The 14,377-nt window shown below is 34.4% G+C and overlaps 2 protein-coding genes across 2 annotated transcripts; both read left to right on the top strand.

The window, feature by feature from the left end:
• Positions 1-1,295: 1,295 nt before the first annotated feature.
• On the top strand, positions 1,296-7,404 carry LOC123680522 (protein-lysine N-methyltransferase EEF2KMT-like). Its single transcript, XM_045618463.1, has 4 exons — positions 1,296-1,492; positions 3,216-3,551; positions 4,645-5,134; positions 7,242-7,404. Exons 1-4 carry the CDS (start codon positions 1,400-1,402, stop codon positions 7,340-7,342), a joined length of 1,020 nt encoding a protein of 339 aa, XP_045474419.1. The 5' UTR covers positions 1,296-1,399; the 3' UTR covers positions 7,343-7,404.
• A 783-nt stretch (positions 7,405-8,187) lies between these two features.
• On the top strand, positions 8,188-14,071 carry LOC123680523 (protein-lysine N-methyltransferase EEF2KMT-like). The gene is made up of 4 exons (XM_045618464.1): positions 8,188-8,355; positions 8,408-8,740; positions 12,970-13,453; positions 13,894-14,071. The coding sequence occupies exons 1-4, from the start codon at positions 8,263-8,265 to the stop codon at positions 13,995-13,997; spliced, it is 1,014 nt and encodes a 337-aa protein (XP_045474420.1). The 5' UTR covers positions 8,188-8,262; the 3' UTR covers positions 13,998-14,071.
• Positions 14,072-14,377: the final 306 nt, after the last annotated feature.

The raw sequence follows: 14,377 nt of genomic DNA on the forward strand, positions 1-14,377 counted from the left end.
AGTGGACTGCACACGATGGACCAAATCCAAAGCGAGGAAAAACATAACAGTCAGCTGACAAGGTTATGGTATCAGTATTCTGGGATGCGCAAGGTATAATATTCATTGATTACCTCCAAAATGGCCAGACCATCAACAGCGATTATAATATAGCGTTATTGGGTCGTTTAAAGAATGAAATCGTTAAAAAAAAACGGCCTCATTTGAAGAAAAAAAGGTGCTGTTTCATCAAGACAATGCGCCGTGTCACAAATCAATGAAAACAATGGCTAAATTGCATGAATTGGACTTCGAATTGCTTCTGCATCCACCGTATTCGCCAGATCTGGCCCCCAGCGACTTTTTCCTGTCCTCAGGCCTCAAAAGAATGCTCGCTGGAAAAGAATTTAGCGCCAATGAAGAAGTAATTGCCGAAACTGAGGCCTATTTTGAAGCGAAAGACAAATCCTACTACAAAAATGGTTTCGAAAAGTTGGAAGATCGCTATAATTGCTGTATCGCCCACGAAGGCAACTAAGTAGAATAATAAAATTGAATTCTGCCAAAAAAATGTGTTTTACAATGGTAGATCGATATAATGAAAACTTCAAAATTTGACAATCAAATATTCATAGAACCATAGACAACATGGATATATTTTCCGAATATGAAGTCTGTATTTTCCTCGGTATTTTCTCAGTTTGATTTTGAATGAAATAGCTGAAAATAAATATATAACTACATATTTGGATTCAGAATCGATTGAGCATTCAGAAAATATGCAATGCCGTGAGTATTTTTTGTAGAAAAAAAAATCCGTTTTCTTGGAAACTGTAAGTTCAAATGAAGAAACCATTCGTGAGGAATTTTCTATAGACTTTCTCATCTAGAAAACCAGTCAAATTTGCAAAAAACTTTCTATGCCTTAGTTCGATAGTTTTTCCAATAACTAATTTGGATAGCCCGTGAAAAATACTATCATATTAATGGGGTTTACGTGAAACACCCTGTACATTTTTTTGTATCAACAGTAATTGAACTAAATATATAATTAGTTTATTTCATTATATGATGTGTGTACCTTTTAACTTTAAACTTTTAAATTCTTCCAAATATGGTCATAAAATATCAATTTTCGAAAAATTGAAAAAAAAATTCATTCGTAAACATCGAAAATCAATTAATATTACAATTATAGACGTTCAGTAAGGTGAGAAATCAATATATGAAAATTTTGGGGAATATTTTGCATCATCTGGGGTATTTTGGTATTTTCAATGAATTAATATGGCAACCCTGACCCAGATTGCTGTAAATTTACTATTGTTGTATACGTCTTTGCATATGTTAGTGTTTGTGTTGTTAATTTTGAATAAAATAATACATAAAACATTTACCGTTGGATCAACAAAATAGTAAGATGGTAATTTTCGAGTTAGGACCTACAAAACAACTCAATTCCGTGATTATTGATTTTTTTCGTAAGAAACGTGTGGAAGACATTAATTGGAAGGTAAAAAGTTAGGTTAATTTGATCCGATCGTTTACTATACACTAAGAAAAATCCATATTTTTTATGAATAAAGCACTTATTTTTGAAGGTTTTTTTATTCATAACTATTACAACAGATTTATATTTGATATATTCATTTATAGTTAAATGATGTATTCAAAAAAGTTTATTTATAGAGAATAAAATATTTGTTTACAAGGTATTTTATAATATTCAATATATTTCGGTGATGAATAATTTAATGAACTTACGTTATCTCCATAAATAACATAAATTCAGTGTCAACTAATTTTCAACTGGTAGTTAACGAACATTTTTCTATTTATGAATAAACTTTTAAAAGAATTCAATAATATATTCACTCAGAATATAGGATTTATTAATAATTAACAAACTAACATAATTCTAGCGATCCAATCTGTGGAACAGATTTTAAGGACACATCCCTCAAAGAGAAGCGCATCTCCTTGAAGGATCTATCCTTGAACTTTTCCTTTGATTTGAATTTCCTTTTTAAACATAAAATCTGTGTTACTATAGGCTTATTGAACACCGCTTTGCACATCTATACTGAATTTTGTGTTTAGATCGTTTGTACCTGCTTAGTTATTAGTGATGTTGGCAGAACAGTGGTAAGAGGGAATAGATGCAATCAAAAAAAAAAAAACGGTTCTTCTCAGACCCTTACAATCGGATAATAGAAACAACCAAAATAATTATCTAAGAAATACGTTAACCATTACTGAATTGAAATGTTATTTTTATTCAGCATGGATACATATTACATATAAATAAGGTTTATTAATTATTATTCAATGCGATATTAACCTCAACTAAATTTATTTCTTTCAAATGGATATTGCTTCAGCATTATTAATATAAGTTATGCGTAAATAAATGAAGTGTAATAATAAATGATGATTATTGGTGGGATTTCAAATAAATTATTCATTTCCATGAAACTAATATTTGTTTGTCCATATATCCAATAAATAATTTATTTACTATAATGCATTTTCGATAACATCAAATACACTTCGCTCAGTGCTCAAAGAGAAACGCATCTCCTTGAAGGATGTGTGCTTGAACTTTATCTTTCATTTCAATTTTTTTTAAACATAAAACCTGTGGTACTATGGGCTTATTGAATATCGTTCAGCGCATTTGTACTGAATTTTGGGTTCAGATTGTTTGTGGGCGCATATTTATTAGTAATGTTGGCAGACTAGTGGTTAGAGTGAACTGAAGCAACTAAGAAGACTACGGTTCAAAACCATATACCCTCAATATGAGAACTCTAAAGTAGTACCTAGTTTGGCAAACGGTTGTTCTCAGAATCTAACAATCGGATTATAGAAACATTCAAAATAACCATTCAACAAATACTTTAATCATTACTGAATTGAAAAATAATTTTCGTTCTACATGGATACATATGACATATGAATAATGTTTATTAATTATCACTCAATGATATACTAACCTCAACTATATTTATTTCAGTCGAATACATATTATATATTCAGCATTATTGAATAAAAGTATTAGTAAATAAATATAGTGTGATCTTAAATGATGATTATTGGTGGGATTTCAAATAAATTATTTATTTCCATGAAAATAATATTTTTTTTTCCATATATCCAATAAATGATTTATTAACTATAATGCCTTTTAGATAATATCAAATAAACACTTCTCTCAAGTGTATGAATATTTTTAGGAAGAAGTCAGGACGCTTGAAGGACAAAATCTACTCCTAAGCTATACCGTGGCTTCTAAGATGATCACAAAACACCGTTTCGACTTTTCGTATCAGAAAAAGTTTCTAGAATTGCTCACAATTCATCTGGAAACCGTCAAAGCTAATAGAACTTTAATATACCACGCTCTAGGGGGTTTGTGTAAGAGAGAAAAAGAGCCTGAACAATATCATGACGTATTTTACCCGGTTTTCGAAATTGGCAATATTGATATACTCACTGAAGTAAATATGATAATTTTGAAAGAGAGCACCAAATTAATATCGCACGGAACTACAGGATTGAACACATGGCAGGTAAGCTGCTTCATGAACTAAAACTCAACATTATTAGCAGTGGCGACGCTAGGGGGACCAGGGGGGACCCGCCCCCCCTAAAATTTGACATACTAAGGCTAAAAGATTATCAGAACTATAAATTTGCTTTACTTTGGCTCCACAAAAAAAATCCGGCCGCCTTTCGGCCACCCCTGTTTTCGAAAGCTGGCGACGCCACTGATTATTAGATAGGTTCTGATATGATTTCTATCAGTTATTTTGAAAATTCTGAAATTTCGGCTGGATTCTTGTCACACAATACAATTTTGAGAATTCAAATTTAGGATTACATATACAGGCTGGCCACTTTTTCAATGGGTTTGTATTGGTAACTTTTAAACCATAAGAGTTAGAAGGTCGGTCAAATGGAGAAAAAGTTGCCTGCATAGAAGCATTATCAAGCAGTTCAAACAAATCGAAATTATCAGGGCCGGTTATTGAGATATCATAAGAAAAGTAAATTCTGTCATTTTGATTTTTCTTTTTTTTCCACTTTATTTCAAATGTTATCAAAAAATGTTACAGGAATTTTTTATTCGACAGTAAATTGTTCTCAATTTGACGTAATCAGATTTCGTATCCAACGTTTCGTGCTCTCTGGGCCACCCTCAACCTAATTTTTTTCAATACGGACCTATATATTTTATGACACTTTTCGAAATAACTTTTAACGCTGAATTCAACGATATATCATACAATGTCATTCAAAGTTGATTTTCAGGTGATTTTGACCCTTATCCGAATTTCCGAAGTCTGCGAGTCCAAAAAAACCATTTTCGGGCGTGTTGCGTACAATATTTTTTCGGCAACCATGTAAAATAACACTATCGCTGCTGCTTTCCATATTTTATTGTGATTGCGATCAAAAAACATGCAAATTTTTGACAACTAATTTCATATGAACTGTCAGCCGTTATCTCGGTTTCTATGGATTCTATGATTCTTTTCCGGCCTAGTCCGGGAAATGCTACTTTCTCAGAGAACAAGCGTCCGGGAAGTGAGCACTTCCCGGACGGTTGCCGAAAAAAAATATTTTCCGAAAAACTAAATGAGCAACAATACTTTTTTCTAGGCCTCCCAAGCTCTCGCAGATTGGGCCATCCAAACAACATCAGTCAAAAATAAAACAATTCTTGAGTTGGGCTCTGGAGTTGGCTTGACTGGACTTGTTATATCCTCCTCGACTCCATGTAATAAGTACATCTTCACAGATCGCAACAAGGAGGTTCTTTCTTTACTCAAATATAATGTGAAACACAATTGTGATGAAACCCTTGTGGATGAGAATAATCCCGAAGGAGGAGTCATGTTATTCAGTGGTTTGGTCAAGCGTTGCAAGGTGGAAGTTAGAAAACTAGACTGGCCAAGGCTAAGACAAGGAATCTTCAACGAAATAGAATCTATTGACCTAATTTTCACAGCCGATGTGATTTATGATGAGTTTATCAATTTACCCTTTTTAAATGCGATAAGAATGTTTCTTGACAATGGTACCAAGGCAGCTATTATAGCATATGCAAGAAGGAATAGTGAAACTATGCGTGCACTTCGAGAAACACTAGGTAAGGACATACTTCGTCAAGATTATAGAGTCAATACGCTCTATTAGTGATACACCGCCATTTTAGTTCTCCTGTCAGTGTTCGGAATCCAAATAAACAAATTGTCATTCAAATTAGTACGTTGTCGTTGAAGAAATTGGCTTATTTTGATAAATAAAAATATTTAAGGAACGATTTTACAATTAATTGATAGACAGAAGGAACGAGACTAATGCCAGTAAGTTCTAACTTGAAGTTCAACTAATAAACACGGCTTTTTACAAAATCTGGGGAATGATACAGGATTCAAACTTACTGGTATTAACCTCGTTCCTTCTGTCTATCAATTAATACTGAAATCGTTCCTCAAATACTCTTATTTATGAAAATAAGCCAATTCATTCAACGACACCATACTAATTTGAATGACAATTTATTTGTTTGGATTCCGAACACTGATAGGAGAAACCAAAAATGGCGGTGTGTGACGTCACACTAATAGAGCGTATTATGAATTAGAAATTCATATTTAGTTGTTAGGTTGGTAGGTCTATTTTAAACTACTTGACATTGACATTGTCACCTTTTCACAATTGTTGTCGATGGAGCAATGAATAACGCTTATCAAGCCATTGCTTTGCTTGCACAGTATTTCGTCCCTTAAAAAAACAGTGCTGTTTCGCTTCATCTTCCCAAGGGCGTAGATTTTTTTTGTTTCTTGGGGGCGGTTATCGAAAAAAATTTATACCACAACGTTTACGCATTGTTGTCTTGATATTGATGATGGACTATATGTTAGATAGTTATTTGGGCTGTTTCCATCATCTCTGCGGTTGGATGTTTCCGACGTTTCGGCAAGCATTCGCCTGCCGTCTTCAGGGTGGTGGTCCTGAGAAGGACCGATTGGGTGGTTCTGAGAAGAACCGTTTGCCAAACTTGGTCTGTCTGGACTTGTATGCACCATACTTTTTTCGATTTCGTATGAGGGTATCGGGGTTTGAACCTTAGTCGAATCGGTTGCAATCCTTTAACTCTCACCACTAGTCTACAGTTCTGTAGACTAGTCTACAGTTCTGTAGACTAGTGGTGAGAGTTAAAGGATTGCAACCGATTCGACTAAGGTTCAAACGCCGATACCCTCATACGAAATCGAAAAAAGTATGGTGCATACAAGTCCAGACAGACCAAGTTTGGCAAACGGTTCTTCTCAGAACCACCCAATCGGTCCTTCTCAGGACCACCACCCTGAAGACGGCAGGCGAATGCTTGCCGAAACGTCGGAAACATCCAACCGCAGAGATGATGGAAACAGCCCAAATAACTATCTAACAACGTTTACGCATATCTGTAATATGAGAAAGAAAGGTTTGATAACGAAGTTAAAAACAAAAATTACTCGAAATAATAGCAATTTTTGATTACTGATTCGATTGTCCTACCCTTATACAGAGTAAGTAGTCCTAAATTAGAGGTGCGAAGAAAAGTGAGAGTTTCCTTGAATAATTTTAAGAATAAAAGTTCTATACATGGGCCCGCAACCGCTTTGTTTTCGAGATACAGGGTGTTTCTTGTTTAATCTTCTCTACAGATCGGGTAAATGAGTACCAAAACTTATAATTACTTTGATTCATCACAGCTTACTGGATCTTATAATATTTTGAAGTTCTGGTGGAAAGAAGCGAACACTCTTCCAGAAAAAAATAACAAAAAAAAAGTGGTTCACTGATTGAAAATTTTTGTATTGTAGAGGAAATAACCATATCGTAAAATTTCCAGATTTTCAGTACACAACAATCAAACCTGCATACGCCAATAAATAAACCCCTCGATATTCATAACATGTTTATCCTTGAAGAATAGTCTTACCGTTCCTTACAAATTATCAAGTCTGTTATGAAATTTCACCCGAAAATGTACATAATTTATAGACTTATAATATTTTGTTGGAAACTTATCTAAGATTCGAAATTCTCCGCAAAACGAAAACATGAAAAAAAGAAAAACATATTTATTGATTATTGTTTTTCCCGTTATTTCGAATTCATCTGTGAATTAAAATTCGTTTAATCGAGTCCTATTATGCTACTAGGCCTTCACTTCCTCAATACCAAGAATGCTTATTTTTCAGTGTGGATGGAACTCAAATATAAAGATTTGGAAACAGTGCAGCCAAAGTACTTGGGCTGGGAAGCATCACCTACAGTTGATCTAATCCAAGTTACTAAGTAGTTGTATCTTTTTGTATATTTCTGTAAATGTTTTACAAAATTATATACCTGATTGCATTACAATTATGGCTCTTATTCGAAATCTCTAATGGATGTGTAGGAGGCAACTATTGCGAATACTTGTAGGAATTTATATATTTCGAGTATTCTTTAAATTTCTACAAAAGTGCTCATAAGTTTTTCTCATTTTCACTTTGTAACACGCCTTCTCACATTTCTATTACTCAATTCAATTCAATTTTTTCCACTCAGCATTGAGAACGAATTTCTAGCCGCAAATCCAATCGAAGGTTCGCCGTTTTACAGATATATACCTACCTACATCCCAAATTCTGTGTTTCATAATTTCCGTTCTTTTTTTGAATTCGAAAACGGTTATAACGTTTCCACTTTCCAGTTACTAAATAGTTTCAATATTCGCATAGCCACCTATTGTCGCTTCTATGAAACATTGAGTCAGCAGTTGTTGGCAAAAATCTCCATCTATCAGCTATAGTTGCAACTGACAAAAACAGAAAGCTACACTATTCCATATTATAGAACTCTTTCCTCCAATTTATAATTTTGACAAATCGTATAGAAACCTATAATTATAGGCAGAATTTATTTAAGGCATTGAATTTTGAAAAAATTTCTCAAAATTTAGCTTCTGAAGCAAAAAACTGGATATAAATTCCATCCATCTATTGTAATTTTATGTTATATTTGCCTAGAATTTATTGTCTCCACCTCTTGGTTATAGCTTCAACTAAAACAGCAACAATAAAGAAATCCACTCCACAATATCATAGTGATATTACTGACATTTTATATAGAAATCTATAAATATAAATGAAATATGAAATTGTTCCATTCTTGTAAACATCTCTGCATGTGTTAGTGTTGTTGTTCATTTGAAACTCAATAGTACATAATAGTAAGATGTTTATTTTAGAATTAGGATCTACAAAGCAAATCAATTCCGTGATTATTGATTTTTTTCGTAAGAAACATGTGAAGGACATTGTGTGGAAGGTAAAAAGTAAGGTTAAGTTGATCCGATCGTTTACTATGAGAATATTTTTAGGAAGAACTCGAGTCGTTAGAAGTACAAAAAGAACTCCTAGCGAAAACCGTGAATTCCAAGCTAGTTTTAGAATGCCATATCGATATTTCCTATCAGAGAAGGTTTCTGAAATGCTTGATGCATTATTTGGATACCATCAATGCTACTATTGATGAAACGTTATACAAAGCTTTCGGTCGTTTGTATAGTGGAAAGGAAGAAAAATATTATCACGTGTTTTATCCTATTTTCGAAATTGACAAACTCGATTCACTCACTGAAGTCAATACTATAATTCTGAAGGAGAGCATCAATATTATATCGAACGGGACAACAGGATTGATCACTTGGCAGGTAAGGTACGTTATAAAAAACAATAAACAAAAACTAACATGAATTATTGCACAACACTGCTTCCGTTGTTTTGCAACAGATGGCTGTAGTGGTAAGTGGTTCTCGAAATAGCTGGTAGATGTCATAACGCCATCGAAATATTAGTTGAATTCCCTTTATTTGAGGGAGGTTTTAATTTTTTGCTTCAATATGGAAAAATCTGCAGCTGAGGCTCATCGAATGCTCTCAATTACCTATGGTGAGGCCGCTTTTAGTAAACGAGAGTGGGTTCACCGCTTCAAGAACGGTGAATTTGATGTCGAAGTCCAGCATGGCGGTAGAAGGGAGAAGGTTTTCGAAGATGCAGAATTTGAAGCATAACTTGGACTAGACTCGTGTCAAACGCAACAAGAATTCTAAGGATCATTGGAAGTGACGCAACAAGCCATTTCATTTGGAAGTCATAGGAATTATTCAGAAACAAGAAAATTGGGTGCCATACGAGATGAAGACAAGAGATGTTGAACGGCGTTTGTTTGCTTGTGAACAGCTATTTTCAAGGCAAAAACGGAAGGAATTTCTGCATCGCATTGTGACTGGAGACAAAAAATGGTTTATTACTATAATCCCAAGCGCAGCAAATCATGGGGAAATCCCGGCAATGCTTCCACGTCGACGGCCAAACCGAATATTCACGGTTCCAAGGTCATACTCAGTATTTGGTGGAACCAGCTCGGCGTAGTGTATTATGAGTTGTTAAAACCGACTGAAACAATCCCAGGCAATCGTTATCGAACGCTGCCTGAAAGATGGGAGAAAGTAGTGGCCAGCGATGGATGATTCTAAAAATCACAAATGTATAACCAGTGTTTTACAATAATAAAGCCTCGAATTTCGGAAGGAAAGTTGTATGCCTATGTAAGTACGCTGAAATAACAAAGAACCCTCAGAAAAAACACAGAAGATGAGTACCTATGTATTGGATGTAGAATGACAATTTCAAGCTTCATGCGAAATCTTATATTGATCGTGCAACGAAAAGGAAATCGAAAATTCAAGAATAAAATCCAAAAAAATTACCTAATGTCTATTTCCGTGACCATAACACAGATGGAGTTGAGATTATGAGAAAATCGCTGGCGTGAAGTCAAGAGCTCATTCCCTTCAGTCATGCACTAATTGTGCCCTTGGAAACCGCTTATATCTAAATATAGTTATGTGGTTTCCAAGGGCGCAATTGGTACATGAGTGAATGAAAAGTTCCTGAGCAAAGAAAAAGAATTTTGGACATGCCCTCAGCAGAAGCGCTAACCGTAGACACGTGTTCCGGGCTTTCGGCCCTCATCAGTACGGTGAAAAAGTGTTAAATGAGCAACACTTGAAGAAAAATAACAAACAAACGGAGTCCACAACACAAGCCAGCCGTCAATTTATGGTTTCCGCAGGAAGACCCAGTGGGTTTTCGGGCAACAACCAACATCACTACGTGGGAAGCTATAGCTACCTGCGTGAAAACCTAGTCCTGGTAGAGATATGTGGAAAGGTTATCGAGAGGCAAGGAAAAAGAATTCTTTTTCCTTGCTTTGAAATTTTACCCTCGATAACCTTTCCACACAGAAAAGATCCTGATTTCATGTCAGTGCTCATTTGTTTTTGATTTGAGAAATGCCATAAATTAGCAAAAAGTACTAATGTTAGAGCAGTATTAGCGAGGGCACAGAACATCTGCTTTAGAGAAACCCCCAAGTCGTTCGACGCTTCTCATTTCCGAAATATGTTTATGATTAGTCACGACCACTGACAACTGAAGCTTTGCCAATTTCGAAGCTGTCATGTTTTGACAATTGACAAGCAAAAACCAAGCCATTACTAAAAATGGAACGATACACGCTTCAACAACGCATTGAAATTGTTGCTACAAAAATGGTGAAAAAAATGGTCATAGCTCTCAGACCTTAAGACTATAGGACTTTTGGGTCGTCGTAAAGTGTCTTCTCGGCCTGCAGTCGTGAAACTGGTGGAAAATTATGAGCTGTTGGAACAACTTTGTGATGTGAAGAACTGGAATCGTGTGCGTTGCGAAAATATTGCTACTTTAGCCCGTAGTGTTGACGATAACCTAGGTGGGGCTAATGCCAATTTTGGGGTGAATGGATAAAAAATGTTTTTTTTATGGCCAGAATGGCTACACAAACAGCAAAACAATTGTAATTTTTATAGAAAAGTTTCCTGGGCGTGTTATTTCTCGAGGAGGTGATCACAATTGGCCCCCGAGGTCTTGTGACTTAACATCTTTAGACTTTTTTCTTTGGGGCTCGAAAAATATGAGGTCTATCCCAATGATGCTCCACATATGGTGCAGTTAATTGTGAGGTTTGAAGAAGAGTGCATCAATTTTCCAAAAAAGAAAATGAATTTATCAATATTATTTCTACCTTAGTCGATAACGTTTTGGAAGTTTTGAATTTAATTCTACTGATTCTTTTCCTGAATAATAAATGGAATTAGGTGTGTGCAATAAGTTGCAAATCGTTTTATTGAATTTTCTTGTTGGAGTTAGTCATCACGCAATTATCGATAATTCATTATAAAACTTTTTTGGATTGCTGTCCATTCATAATTCAATCAATACTTGATTTATGATTTCTATAAGGAATGCAGTATGCATTCCACTTGATCGTCATGCAATCTTGGCAATTATTTCAAATTTATTTATTGTGCTTGTTAATAAATCAGAATAGTTGTTTTTATTGTTCATGGTTTCGTTTAAACAAATTAGCCAAAGCCCATAGTAATAATGTTTTTTCTCAAATTATATCCACAAAAAACAATAGTTTGAATTCGATGTACCCATAGAGTAATAAACATAGATAGAGAGTGTATACGCAATTTTTAAATGCCCCCAATATGATTAATTACGTTGTCAGATTGTGATATATTTTCAAAACCACAATTTCATATATCATTATGAATGAGTGATTCCCGATTAAATATGCAAATTCGAATGTTTGGTAGGTATTCGATATTTTTCTTTATTATCGAATTTATAAAAAGCAGAATAATTATTATTTGCTGTATCTGCCTGCTGAAACCCAAGGTTTGGCAACTTTAACTCTCCTAGTGTCATCAGTGTTGTTTCACGTCGTTTGGCGCGATTGAAGTTTATTTTCTGAATTTCTGATCTACTTAGGTGAAACATTGATTCACCATGGGACATAAGAAGTGCGTTCTTTGTGGAGAAACTCGCGAATTGAGTGAAATATCGTATAATTGATGTTTTCATTTCCGCGCGCTTCATGTCAAATTTGATAGTTCATGTTGGGGACAAAATTTGCTCACTGAAAATGATAAGTATATGATTCCTCCATTTATGTTTATTACTATGAGGATGTACATCATACCACGTAATAATAAGGACTATCTAATATGCAGAATGTCATCTTAAGCGATAAATCGCTATAGTTTCTAGTTGTACACGATAATTGACTCATAGATGGCTCTACTCGAGTTGAATCCCTCAATTCGTATTCATATTGTTATAAATTGAATCTTTTTGATTCCAATCTCACCTACTTTTGTGAATTTGTAATTTACCTACCTATTTAGCAATTATAATTGTCCTTACTGATGGTTGGATAGAAGAACCAAACAAAGTTAAAAAGTAATTTGTAACAACTTATTATTCAACTTCGTCCTTCTTACTCCTGTTAAATTTGGCGATTTGTTGTTAGATAGTTTCAACATCTCTAATAATCACTTTGGAAAGTGATGTTGTATCTGGTTTACTGTTGATAGTAATGGTCAACACTATATTGCTCGTTAGACTATGGCCTTTCTTCAAGAAGCAGGTGTTTTATCTTGTCCACCCTGTTCTCCGGATTCCAATCCGATCGAATATGATGGATAGGAACTGTCCACTTTATAGCACACAATTCACACTACATATGTCTGCAGTAACATCTCATTATCTAAAAGTGTAGATAATAGAGTTAACTATTAGAGTTAATATTTAATTGATTCATTTCTCATTGAATTTCTTGAAAATTAAAAAATGATTCACATTGCCAAAAATTCTAGTTGAGGAAATTGTGCCTTCCAGATGTAACACTCCAAATATCACTCAGTGAATTATTTCTCAATGTAATTCTAGGATAAATCCATGTTAGGATGAAAGATTCACTATAAACTTTCCTCTTTCACTAAAAAATTTTTCATAAAAGGTAAATGAGCAATAAAATTTTTTCCTCTAGGCCTCCCAAGCTCTTGCAGATTGGGCCATCAAAACATCATTGGAAAATAAGACAATTCTCGAGTTGGGCTCAGGAGTTGGCTTAGCAGGACTTGCCGTCTCCTCCTTAACTCCATGTAATAAGTATATCTTCACAGACTGCCACTCAGACGTTCTTTCTTTACTCAAATATAATGTGAAACACAATTGTGATGAAATCCTTGTGGATGAAAAGAATCCCGAAGAAGACATGATATTTAGTGGTTCGGTCAAGGATTGCAAAGTAGAAGTCAGAAAACTAGACTGGGAATGGCTAAGAGAAGGAATCTGCAACGAAATAGGCCCTGTTGACCTGATTTTTGCAGCAGATGTCATATATGATGAGTTCCTTCATTTACCCCTAATAAATACAATAAGAATGTTCCTTGAGAATGGTACCAAGGCAGCTATTATAGCATTCGTAGAAAGGAATGAAGAAACTGTGCGAGTATTTCGAGAAAAATTAGGTAAGGACATAATTCTTCAAGATTATAGAGGTTGGTGTATTTCAAACAACTTGACATTGGACATGCTTATTAGGTTAGCTATTCCCTAAATGATACAATACATCTTAGTAAGTTTATTCTAACACTTCACTCAATAAGTCCCTCCCGAATCAGAAAAAACTTATTTTTTTCTTAAAGATTCAACTTTATTCGTCAATAAAGTTACCTTTAATAGTAATACATTTACACCAAAGCCTTCTAACTTTTCTATACCTTTCAATTCGTCTTCAATTTTAGAATAGGCTTCAGCCTTTTCAATCATTTCTTCATTAGAGCGACCTTTCTTTCTCTGGAGCATTTTTTTGAGGTCTGGAGGTCAGATCTGGAGCATGAGTTAAAAAATTTCATCAATCCGGTTCTATTATCAAGAGCTCAATCTAAAAAAAATGCTTATTTTTCAGCGACGATGGATCTTAAAATCAAAGATTTGGAAATAGTGGAACCTAACTACTTGAGCTGGAAAACACCACCTATTATTCATATAATTGAAGTTACTATACACTAGTAAAATAAAAAGTTGTACATTTTTGTATTTTTCTATAAATTTTTACAAAAAATTTATACCAGTTTGTATCACAATAATGACTTTCATTTCAAATTTCCTATTCTTCTCTAAATGTTCTCATTGTTAATGATCAATGGGAATATGTGTTCCCCATAGAAGATCATATACATGGTGTTCAGCCATCGACGCGACGCTTTTATACGCTCTTTTAGTGTGACGTCACACACCGCCATTTTTGGTTCTCCTGTCAGTGTTCGGAATCCAAACAAATAAATTGTCATTCAAATTAGTACGGTGTCGTTGAAGGAATTGGCTTATTTTCATAAATAAGAGTATTTGAGGAACGATTTCAGCATTAATTGATAGGCAGAAGGAACGAG

The sequence above is a fragment of the Harmonia axyridis genome, chromosome 5 (assembly GCF_914767665.1).
Source record: "Harmonia axyridis chromosome 5, icHarAxyr1.1, whole genome shotgun sequence".
Classification (NCBI taxonomy): Eukaryota; Metazoa; Arthropoda; class Insecta; order Coleoptera; family Coccinellidae; genus Harmonia; species Harmonia axyridis.